This window comes from Centropristis striata, chromosome 13 (assembly GCF_030273125.1).
Source record: "Centropristis striata isolate RG_2023a ecotype Rhode Island chromosome 13, C.striata_1.0, whole genome shotgun sequence".
NCBI lineage: Eukaryota > Metazoa > Chordata > Actinopteri > Perciformes > Serranidae > Centropristis > Centropristis striata.
The window spans coordinates 34,336,081-34,348,375 of NC_081529.1; the positions used below are offsets into that span (position 1 = coordinate 34,336,081).

At 37.6% G+C, this 12,295-nt stretch overlaps 1 protein-coding gene across 2 annotated transcripts in view; it reads right to left on the minus strand.

Annotated features, from left to right (window-relative positions):
* Positions 1 to 2,397: 2,397 nt before the first annotated feature.
* Positions 2,398 to 12,295, minus strand: part of LOC131982605 (serine/threonine-protein kinase/endoribonuclease IRE1-like) — a 45,642-nt gene continuing 35,744 nt past the window's right edge. The window contains exons 11-22 of one of the 2 annotated variants that reach the window (XM_059347125.1): positions 11,300 to 11,415; positions 11,021 to 11,215; positions 9,615 to 9,879; positions 8,783 to 8,870; positions 8,496 to 8,685; positions 7,616 to 7,715; positions 7,296 to 7,495; positions 6,581 to 6,728; positions 5,588 to 5,715; positions 4,887 to 5,010; positions 4,660 to 4,727; positions 2,398 to 3,385 (exon numbers count right to left, since the gene is read on the minus strand). In XM_059347125.1, coding sequence (XP_059203108.1) covers positions 2,876 to 3,385; positions 4,660 to 4,727; positions 4,887 to 5,010; positions 5,588 to 5,715; positions 6,581 to 6,728; positions 7,296 to 7,495; positions 7,616 to 7,715; positions 8,496 to 8,685; positions 8,783 to 8,870; positions 9,615 to 9,879; positions 11,021 to 11,215; positions 11,300 to 11,415 — 2,132 coding nt within the window. In that variant the 3' untranslated portion in view covers positions 2,398 to 2,875. Of the gene's footprint in view, positions 3,386 to 4,659; positions 4,728 to 4,886; positions 5,011 to 5,587; positions 5,716 to 6,580; positions 6,729 to 7,295; positions 7,496 to 7,615; positions 7,716 to 8,495; positions 8,686 to 8,782; positions 8,874 to 9,614; positions 9,880 to 11,020; positions 11,216 to 11,299; positions 11,416 to 12,295 lie in introns of both variants that reach the window. The other variant, XM_059347124.1, reaches the window with a different exon arrangement.

The window sequence follows — 12,295 nt, forward strand, 5'->3', positions numbered from 1 at the left end:
GCAGGCATAGGTGCAAACACAGCACAACGAGCTCGCTTGTGGGTTTATATATATATATATATATATATATAAACCCACAAGCTAGCTCGTTCTCTAATACTCTACTCTATTAAAAACCCTGCATTGTAAAGCAGAAGCCCTGAAAAGTAAATGTACTTCTGTATTCTAGGTTAAAAAAAAAAAAAGAGTGTGTTGATAAACCTTATCAACACACGCTTTCTCACCAGGTACCTAAACTACTTCTACTGGCCTTTGTTTCCTTGACACTTCTCAAATTTCTCTGTACTGATTTCGTAAAAACATACACTATTAATGCAGTATACAACTATACAAAAACGTACAAATTATTTTTTATTTACTATATTGGCACTTTGAGTTTTTCCTTTATAATTATTTTGAGGGTAGCATAGACTTCGCCTCTGTTTCAGGAAATGAGTAAGAGCAATAACCTGGTGATAACACAAATTACAGGGATATAAATAGAGGGGGGCCTTGAGAATGTGGCTCTAACTTCGGTGTGCCTGGGCACAAAAAGTTTGAAAACCACTGCCAAAGGCTACTCTAATCTCACTGTTGCAAAAGATAACACAGATGATTGAGTGTATACAAGGAGCTTGGACAAAACATTTAAATGCAAGCAGCTTCTTTTAAGCATTCACTATAGTTAAATATCTCATATGTCCCCAGCAAGGTTATAATAGTTTTGGATTTTTCCAAGTTTTTTTTAGTTTTAGTTTTAATTTAATTTCGTTGTGAATTTTTCTTTTCAAATTCAGTTAGTTTTAATTAGTCTTTAGAGTCAGTTTAATAGTTTTAGTTTAGTTTTTGAAAATGCTTAGTTTTAGTTAAGTTTTCATTAGTTTTAGTTTTTTTGTAATGGGCTATGTGTTGGGTGCCAGATTCAAAGAGGTCATAATAAATTTTGCCTTTATTTCCTTTGGTTTATCTACTGTATCTTATCCCCAATAGTTGACAAAAGATAAAAACTAAGGACATTTTCACTATAATATGAGTTAGTTTTAGTTAGTTTTGTAACCACAAAATACAGTTTCAGTTAGTTATCGTTTTTATTTTTATTTCAGTTAACGAAAATGTTTTTTCAATTATAGTTTTCGTTAACTATAATAACTTTGGTCCCCAGTTCCCATTTTGATATGCAGAATGATAAAATCAACAAGCAACATCTTAGTATAAAAAAAAAATAGAATTTAATGTGCAAGTCATTAACTTCACTTTGACACCCTTGAAAAGTTATTAATATGAGAGTTCTGCATCCTGACCTCATATTCACTACATAATCACATGAGAATAAAATTAACTACTGTATTCAGATGCCTGAACACCCTTTGGAACAGTCCACTCTCACCGAGTCAGCACAATAGTCTTGATTGACAAAAGAGAAGCAGTCTAGCAGCATTAACTGGAATCAAGCACATTTAGCATAGTCAAATTTTTTAAAGATCTGTACCCATGCAGCACAGTGAGATTTTTAAAAAAAGGCACATTGGCCACATTAAACGATTTCCCATCAATGATTCAAGTTCTGAATCAGTCTATACAAAAATATACATACAGTATCTGTGCAGTGAACAGGGTCACTCAGAAATACAACATTGCACTATAAAACTACTCAACAACAACATCCAGACATGTTTCCCACAGAGATTTTTGGGACGGTAGAACCTGATAATGTAATAAATTCACGATAATGTAGTAACTCGGATAATGTAATAAAAATCTGCACTTGAGTCCATTGAAAATGTAATAAAACCTGCTAATGTAATAACTTCCCGATAATGTAATAAAGTGCATTTCCCAATAATGTAATACACTTTTTACCAATAATGTAATAAAGTATAACATTAATGGAAGGTTTTTGGTCAAATCAAAGAGGGTGGAAAATCCAATATGGCCGAAAAACTCCATTGAGGATGCATTGAGCTGGGATTGGCCCAAGGGTTCCAGTGATACATCCTTTGTGAAAAACGGATGAAAAACGGGTCAAAAGTTAACAAACATTCAACTTTGACCTGTTGGTGGCGCTAGAGCTCTTGAGCTAGAGTTGATACACAGTATCACCACTTGAACCCAAGTAATGGGTGGTCTGCTGTTAAATTATTACAATATTTGGGAATTATTACATTATCAGGACTTACGAAATGAAGGCTAACCTGATAATGTTATAACCTCCCATTAATGTTATACTTATTTTTGATATTTTTTGATATATAATGATATTACATTATTGGTAAAAAGTGTATTACATTATTGGAAAATGCACTTTATTACATTATCGGGACGTTATTACATTATCACGACTTGCGAAATGAAGGCTAACCTGCTAATGTAATATCCTCCCATTAATGTTATACTTTATTACATTATTGGTAAAAAAGTGTATTATATTTTTGGGAAATGCACTTTATTACATTGTCGGGAAGTTATTACATTATCAGGTTTCATTACATTTTCAATGGACTCAAGTGCAGATTTTTAGTACATTATCGGGAATTTATGACATTATAAGGTTCTACAGGGACAAACACTTTTTTTTTGGACATGCCGTTTTTAAAATAAAAAAATTCATCTTTGCTCAGTTCCAGCTACGACGTAAAGTTCGATAACACCCCGTTGGTTATCGTGACTTCCTCCGGGCAGGGACAGACGTGTGGACGGTTCTGTTGGGGAACTTTTTAACCGACGCGAGCAGAAGGCACTTAGTTAAGGGTGCAGCTGCAGCAGCGAGCGGCGGATCCCAGGCGCTGCAGGCCTGGTCCTCACCAGCTCACGGTGCCGCAACTGAGACCCACTTGGTGTCCACTCTTGAAGGCAAAGCTCCCGTTCTGTGCTGGGTCCACCTGAGTCTGGATCGGCTCTACACTGGTTCGGGATCCAGTGTGCAAGGATCTGGCGGTGTGTGCGTCTCACACTGACTGGATTCTCTTTGAATGGGAGGATCTGCAGGCGACTCCGAGGCAGATGTTGGGTTTGTGTGACTGTGGGAGTCAGTGTGTGGCTCCAGATGTGGAGGTTCAGGCTCATCTGGTGCAGGAGAGGCCACCGGTTCTGCAGGAGTTATGTGAGGAACCTGCACCGGAGGAGAATCTGGAGGTTCCGGGGCTTGTGTTTGTGTTGGCGGGTGTTGAGTGCATGACTCGTTTTGTCTTTGCGGCCCATGTTGTGTGTGCTGAGTGTGTGTTTTTGCGAGCTGCTCTGCAGTAGAGTAGTAAGGCAGGAATGGCCTCTCAGATGCACAGGTCCTCATGGCCAGGTATGTGTGCATCAGCAGGTGGGGGAAGCGGGAGGTGAAGTAAGACACAAAGTCATCAGGGATGGAGCCCAGAGTCTCCTGGACCTCCGCAGGCAACTCTCGGTAGTGATGTTTCTGTCAAAGGGAGCACAAGAGCTCATACAAAGAGGAGAGAAAAATCTAGCTTTGAAATCTATCTAGAAAGCAAGAAGCGCATGTGTGGATGTGTGTGTGGATGTGTGTGTGTGACTGTGTGTGTGTGTGAGTGTGTGCATGCATATGTGTGTGGATGCATGTGTGTGTGGATGCGTGTGTGCGTGCGTGGATGCATGTGTGTGTGGTGTGTGTGTGTGTGTGTGTGTGTGTGTGTGTGTGTGTGTGTGCGTGGATGCATGTGTGGATGCATGTGTGTGTGGATGCATGTGTGTGTGGATGCATATGTGTGTGTGGATGCATATGTGTGTGTGGATGCATATGTGTGTGCATGCGTGTGTGTGTGCATGCGTGTGTGTGTGGATGCGTGTGTGTGTGGATGCGTGTGTGTGGATGCGTGTGTGTGGATGTGTGTGTGTGGATGCATGTGTGTGTGGATGCATGTGTGTGTGGATGCATATGTGTGTGGATGTGTGTGTGTGGATGCGTGTGTGTGTGGATGCATGTGTGTGTGGATGCATGTGTGTGTGGATGCATGTGTGTGTGGATGCGTGTGTGTGTGGATGCGTGTGTGTGTGGATGTATGTGTGTGTGGATGTGTGTGTGTGGATGCATGTGTGTGTGGATGCATGTGTGTGCGGATGTATGTGTGTGTGGATGTGTATGTGTGTGTGGATGTGTGTGTGTGTGTGTGTGTGTGTGTGTGTGTGTGTGTGTGTGTGTGTGTGTCGGTGTGGATGTGTGTGTGGATGCATGTGTGTGTGTGTGGATGCATGTGTGTGTGGATGGATGTGTGTGTGTGTGTGTGTGTGTGCAGATTTTTGAATTAATTTTTCTAAATATCATTATTTACGTAGGACGTGTTGCAGCATTGCACTGTTTCCGATCGGACGCCTTTTAGGGGAGCTCCGCCCTGACTCATCTCATCTGAAGTCTATTTAGCCTACCTATCTTTTTTTTTTTGTTTTAAAGTGGCTACAAGGTTCCATTTTCCAATAATATTCTAATAGTTTCCAGTGAATATCAATGTTCAGTGTGTATGTGCTGGATGGTGTGGTACCTTATGAAAAGTAAGTGTTTTATGGAGTTGTAGACGTTGTGGTGGTCTGCATGTAATGTGCAAATTCTGTTATTAGCGATTAGCATGCTAAGCGGAGATTTAGCTTTATTCACTTCTTATGTTGCATCTCCCACTTTATGAATACATACTTCCTACGGGCACTGCACTAGTGCAAACATTTAGAGAACCATCCTACCTTGTTTCTCATCGCACGCAGCAGGTCTCTGACTGACCCGCCCTTATAGGAGCGAAACTTTCGCAGATCTGACAAAGGAAGGGAGAAAAAAATCATCATTATCCAACAAGGAACCAATACTGGAAATCAAGAAATTATACTTTTTACTTCATCCTGCTATTGAAGTATCCAAACTTGGACTGATCCCCAAGCAGCAGCTGGTGTTAGAGGTATTAGAGGTGTCGTACCTGTCTGCAGAGGAACAGTGATGTGTTCTCTCCAGTCACTCTTGACTACAGCTCGTCCTCCTCTCTCCAGCTGTCTCACTATCTGTCCGTCCAGCGGCTCCTTTTCTATTCTGTCACTCACATCCTGAAAGCAACCACAGAAAACAACATTGTTATTCAGAACATTAGGACATGCAAAAAACAAAAACCTGCAGCGAATGGGCCCTGTTTGCATGAATGAGGTGCAAGCATGGTCCAGTGTGAATATTTAGGTATGACAAACAATATATTACATAGCACATTTACAAAGATCCTACACCTTTTCAAAAGTCAAATTCAAGCACTTTTCAATTAATTGTTAAGGTGCATTCTCAACATTTTCCACCACCTTAAACCTGTTGATATTTATATATTTATAGACACTATACTGATAATTTCACTGCTTTATCACAGTCAGTTAAATGTTACTGTGCAATAAACAACAAGAGATTCTAGTGAACAGCTTAGAAAACTAAAGGAAGGTTTCCAAACAATCCTACAAGCATGTGGAATAGATATTAGCTGTGTTTCCTTTAGGAGGAAGAGTGGCCACTGGGAAAGTCTCTGGCCACGCCCTCTCAAAAGTCGCTCACTCAGCGTGTCTCCATTACAAAAAGACACACAGTAAACACATTACTAGGTGTTATTTTGTGGTTACAGAGTGAGTAAAGTGAAGAGCTGACCTGGAAGAACTGCAGCTCCTTCTCCAGACTCCAGAAGAAAGCGTGTTTGAGAACGCTGTCAGCTGAAGGCCTCCTGTGGGGCTCCATGCTCAACATCTGCTCCATCAGATCTCTCGCTACGATGTCCTCTGGAGAATGACACAAACAGGCTGGTTATGGAAACATTGTAAAAAAAAAAAAAAAGCTTTTCTTCCCCAAAACAAATGTTTAAAAGTGAATCAATGTTTGCCATCAAATGAAAAATCCCCACAGCAGAAAAAAACTCTTCATAGAACCAAACATCCATATCAGCATCTCTCAGGGGTCTCAAACTCTAATTAACACGGGGCCACTGGAGGCAGTATCAAAATGACCAAAAAAGACACAAAATGACAGAAAAAAACCCACTAAATTACTTAAAAAAAAAAAAATACACAAAATGACAAAAAAAGACACAATTTAAAAAAAAAGACACAAAATGACAAAAAAAAACTAAATTACTTAAAAAAGAAACAAAATGACCAAAAAAAGACACAAAATGACCAAATAAATGACACAAAATAACTAAAAAAAAGACACAAAATGACAAAAAAAAAGACAAAATTACTAAATGTAATTTATTTAGTAAGTAATCTATCTAGTAGTAATCTATTTCTTGTAAATAGTTTCCCTGCCAGATTGACAGTCTGTCTAAAATCTCAGTGTGAGACTAGAAACTCTAAACACTAAATGTCTTTAGATGTGAGCAGATATTGCTTTCTTTTATTGTTATTATTTTTTCTTTTCTTTTAAAATGACCCTAACAGAATTATAATAATTTATTGTAAATATTGCTTTCCTTATCTTGTTATCTTTTTTTCTGATGCTTGCTTTGGCAATATATACATTGTTACGTCATACCAATAAAGCCAATTGGATTGAATTGAATTGAATTGAGATAGTTTTCCAGGAGTCTTTTAACCAGTCCTCCTCCTGTGGAGGTGCCCTGAGAGACCCAGAGGTTGTGCTCCTCACCGTGTCTGTCCGTCTGCAGGAGGTCCAGGCTGTATGTCCCCAGCAGGATGTTGGCCTGTCTCTGCAGAGACTTCCCAAAGGGATGACTTCCCTCAGACACCACGTAGTAAAACACACAGCCAGCAGAGAAGATGTCCACAGCACACGTCTACAGGTGACAAGAGACGGTTTTAGCATTTACCACCAACAACGTTTGTTACAGTATCAAGTTATGTCTTCTAGTGACATCTTTTGGTTTTTGGTTATGTCAACGAGAGAGATCTTCTGGGTGAAAGCTGCAGGAATGAGTCCTCAAACCTGGACACAAGTCTGCATTTTTGCACTTTGGTTTCCTCATTGCAAAGTCTGCACTGCAAAAAAGGTGTCTAGTCTAAAAACCAGATAAAAACAGTAAATCTGAGGGAAATGATCTTGCTGCATGGACAGATAATTTACCTTGACAAGATTTCTTAACATTTCCCTCAGATTTAGTGTTTTTATCTGGTTTTTAGACACACCTTTTTTGCAGTGCAGAGCATAATTTCTGCAATAACCCAAAATCCTATTGGCTTTTTTTAAATGGAGGGAACCAGATCAATGCCAGTTTCTTGGTTGACCAACGAAAACACATCAACCATGTTGAAAGCTTAAAATAAGATAAATTATCTAACACTTCTACATCTAAAGTTGTTTTTAATCTTGGTAAGAAACAAATCATTTGCAGTGTGCTACTCACCGGGTTGTCTTTACAGTCCTCACTGAGGACCTCCGGGGCGATCCAGCCCTCAGTGCCCGGGACCCCGGACCTCCTGCTGAAACTGTGGCGACCCACCGCCAGCTTCTTACACAAGCCGAAGTCTGAGATCATGGCCCGGACCCGGCCGTGGGCGTTGGGCATCGACACCAGGATGTTGTGGGGCTTCAGGTCTCTGTGGACTGAAGGGAGGTGGAAAGGTGAGTAAAGGGGAGAAATGTTGATGCTGTTTGGCCAAACAGAATAAAAGTGCTGTGATGTGTATTCAGAGATGGACTATATGTATATATATACATATATACCTATGTTGAGAGAGTGCAGGTGGGCGAGTCCCGACATCGTCTGCTGGAGAAGAATAACTGGCTCCAGTCCGTGACGGTTGAAATCCTTCTTCTCTACATACTGAGGAGATGAAAGTAAAGTCAGTGAAGTCTGATAGTTACAGCATGAAGTCTGATTTTATATATAACGAAAAGATCACAAATGTATGAGAAAAAACTCATAAATTTACAAGAAAAAAATAAAAAATTTAAGACAAAAAAATACAAATTTATGATAAAAAAAATCTCAAATTTATGATAAAAAAATTTACAAGAAAAAAAAAATCAAATTTAAGACAAAAAAAAAAAACATACATTTACTAGAAAAAAAAAATCACAAATTTAAGAAAAAAACCCATAAATTTACAAGAAAAAAAAATCAAATTTAAGAAAAAAAAACAAATTTACAAGAAAAAAAAAAATCACAAATTTAGGACAAAAAAATACAAATTTATGATAAAAAATCTAAAAATTTACAAGAAAACAGGCTTGAAATATTTCACTCTATTAGTAATGAATCTACATAATGTATATAGATCACTTATTTATATGATACTATAAATAAGTGAAGATGGAAATGTTTCTCTCGCTTTGCTCTCAATCTTCAGTCATCTCAAGAAATTTGAATATATATATATATATATATATATATATATATATATATATATATATATAATTTACTGAGACATTGATTTTTGTGTTTTCATTCTCTCTAAGCCAGAATCATCAAAATTACGAATTAATTATTTAAGAAAAACTGTGTAATGAGTCTTTATAATGTATGAGTGAACTTTTTCATGATATTCTAATGTTCCCAGCTGTACCTGTGTGTGCTCTATATCTATATATATATATTGTTTACCTCCTGCAGTGAAGCAGCACACAGCTCGATGGCGATGTACTGGAACTGGCGGTCTCTCTCGGTGCAGAAGTATCGGATCACGTTGGGATGCTCGTCTGACTCCCTCAGCAGCTGAACCTCACGGTCCGCAAAGCTGAAGCATTCTGGGAGAATTCTCTTCACCGCCACCGCACGGTTGTCAAACTGACCCCTGGTGGAGAAACGAAGGTATTACAATGTTAGTGTGTTAGTCAGCATTTTACAGACTAAACTAAAGTAGTCATGAATAAATAAATATAAAGACTCACCTGTAGACGATGGTTCCCTCAGCTCCGTGACCCAGCACCTCTTTGGGACGGAAAGTTATGTTGCCCACTCGAACAACACTGGAATCTTCTTCTGATGAGATAAATACATAAGTTCAGACAGTAAAAAACTGATTAAAATGGATACTCACACAAGAACAAAGTACTAAATTACTAAAGTAAAATTATTCATGTGTAAAACAAAAAAAAACTACTTGTTTTCTCACTATTTGTTTCCAAAACCAAATTTAAAAAATGGATAATGACTTATTTTTTCAATTTCCGATTTTGTGCTCAAATGAAAAATGGAAAAAACGGATAACGATCGTCCAATCCCATTTATCCATTTTCATTTGACAATTTTCTGAGACACTTGTAAATGTATTTAATTTAATTAATATTTAATTAATATTAATTTAATTTAAAGTTTCTCCTAATTTTTTTTTCTCTTAAATTTGAATCTTTTGATCATAAATTAGATTTTTTTTTCTCCTAATTTTTTTTATTTTTCTCCTAATTTTTTTATTTTTCTCATGAATTTTTAGATTTTTTCTCATAAATTTGAGATTTTTCTCTCTTAAATTTAGAAAAATACAAATTTAAGAGAAAAAAAATCAAAAAATGTATGATCAAAAAATTCAAATTTACAAGAAAAAATGACAAGTTTGAGAGAAAAAAAATCTCAAATTTATGATCAAAAAATCTAAAAGTTCACGAGAAAAATACAAATTTACGAGAATAAAAATCTCAAATTTATGATCAAAAATTAAATTATTATTGCCGTCTTTTAGGTGGCTAAAATCAAACCTAAACTAAAGTCTTGGTCGATCTTTACCTCCATCCTCATGTTCGTTGGCGGAGCTGCCCAGCTCCGACAGCGACAGGTTGGAGTGGTTGGAGGCTCGGGGCGTGATGTTGGGGCTGCTGTTGTCGGAGCATTCGGAGCGAGTACGAGCCACCTCCAGGTAGTCGGTGTCAGGGGCCAAACCAAGGGCCCCGTCAGCAGGAGGGAAGGGCTGCTGCCTCTGGAGCAGCTCCAACCGCTCCTCCATCTGCCGCTGGAACTCCTGGTGCTGCAGCTGCTGCTGCTTGTGGACGCTCTGTGGAGACAGAGGAGCTTCTTAGGAGGCAGAAAGGGTCTCCAACATGGGTTTGTTACTGATAATCATGTTCCCACCAGGCGGCAACCTCCGGGTCTGAGCAGGGAGGCAAACCAGGAAGTGTTTTAAGCTGCATTCTACTGAAAAATTCCAGCAGGGGGCGCAAAAAAAATGTTTTAAATAATGTCATTTTGTGTCTTTCTTTGTAATTTTGCGTGTTATTTTGGTCATTTTGGTTTGTCTTTTTTTGGTCATTTTGTGTCTTTTTTTAAAGTAATTTTGTGTCTTTTGTAATTTTGCGTCTTTTTTTTGGTCATTTTGTGTCTTTTTTGGTCATTTTGTGTCTTTTTTTAGTCATTTTGTGTCTTTTTTTTAGTCATTTTGTGTCGTTTTTTTGTCATTTTGTGTCTTTTTTTGTCATTTTGTGTCTTTTTGTAATTTTGTGTCTTTTTTAAACAATTTTGTAGTTTTTTTAAAGTTATTTTGTGTCTTTTTTAAAATAATTGTGTGTCTTTTTAAGAAATCTAATGTTTCTTCAGCCATTTTTCGTCTCTTTAAGTAATTTAGTTTTTTTCTGTCATTTTGTCTTTTTTTGTTGTTGTAATTTTGTGTCTTTTTTAAAATAATTGTCTTTTTTTTTAATATAATTCTGACTTTTTTTTGTAATTTTGTGTCTTTTTTAAAATAATTTTGTAGTTTTTTTTTAAAGTTATTTTGTGTCTTTTTTTTAAATAATTGTGTGTCTTTTTAAGAAATTTAGTGTTTCTTCAGCCATTTTTTTTTTTATATAAGTAATTTAGTTTTTTTCTGTCATTTTGTGTCTTTTTTTTTTTTAGTAATTTTGTGTCTTTTTTTGTCAATTTGATACTGCCTCCAGCGGCCCCCAGGTAATTTGAGTTTGAGACCCCTGGTTTACCACATTTTAAGTCCCAGGGCCTTAAATGATCCACTGCTTTATGAGTGATTGTGTTGTACTCAGACTGCCCTCTGCTGGACGAGGAAATGAATCACATGAATATATTTTTCATGGTAATTTTCAGTTTGAGACCCCTGCTCTATGGTTTCTACAAATGAAATATTTTTCTGTCATCCCTTGCTAGGTGCAGGCTCTCTGGCCTCCACTAGGTGGTGTTTGACTTACTTTGGGGTAGGTGATCACAAAAGCCACCCAGCCGGCCAGGAGGAAGGTGGAGAAGATGATGGTGGCCATGTCTTTGAGCATGGAGTCCACCGGGGCCTCTGGACGCATGGAGCGCCCGCTGACCCCGGGCTCCTGGATGGAGGTTTCAGGAGGAGGAGCAGAGGGCCCGTCGTCCATCCCGCTATCATTCACCTTCTACAGGAGGAGAGGGAGGAAATACGAGTCTAGATACCTGAAGAACCTCCTGAACCAAACATGCTGAGGGTCACACACACGTACCTCCTCCACCTTCTTGTCAGTGGTCGGTGGGATGACGTTGCCATGGTTACGGGGGAAGCTGTCGGGGAACTTCTCCAGGATCTTGGTGTGAGCTTCAAGAGGCGTCTCATGGTGACCTGGAATACAGGATCATCATTATCCAGAGCACAACAATCACTCATCATTATTATTATTATAAACACTGAGTTCAGTCTCCAGCATGGGCGTCAAACTTGCGGCCTGCGGCCCAATTGCGGCCCTCGTGACAACATTTTGTGGCCCCCCACCTTGATATGAAAGTTTAATGTGAGTTTTATGTCTTTCTCGGTAATTCTGTATCTCTTTATTTGGTAATTTTGTGTCTTTTTTTCAGTCATTTTGTGTCTTTTTTTGGTAATTTTGTGTCTTTATTTAAATGATTTTGTATTTTTTTTGGTAATTTTGTGGTCATATTGTGTCTTTTTTGTGTCATTTTGTGTCTTTATTTAAATGATTTTGTATCTTTTTTGGTAATTTTGTGTCTTTCTTAAGTAATTTAGTGTTTTTTCAGTCATTTTGTGTCTTTTTTTGGTAATTTTGTGTCTTTTTTTGGTCATATTGTGTCTTTTTTGTGTCATTTTGTGTCTTTTTTGTGTCATTTTGTGTCTTTATTTAAATGATTTTGTATCTTTTTTGGTAATTTTGTGTCTTTTTTAAGTAATTTAGTGTTTTTTCAGTCATTTTGTGTCTTTTTTTGGTAATTTTGTGTCTTTTTTGGTAATTTTGTGTCTTTTCAGTAATTTTGTTGGTTTTTTTTGGTAATTTTGTGTCTTTTTTTGGTCATATTGTGTCTTTTTTTGGTAATTTTGTGTCTTTTTAGTAATTTTTTTGTCTTTTTTGGTAATTTTGTGTCTTTTCAGTAATTTTGTGGGGGGTTTTGGTCATTTTATGTCTTTTTTTGGTCATATTGTGTCTTTTTTGTGTCATTTTGTGTCTTTATTTAAACAATTTTGTATCTTTTTTGGTCATTTTGTGTCT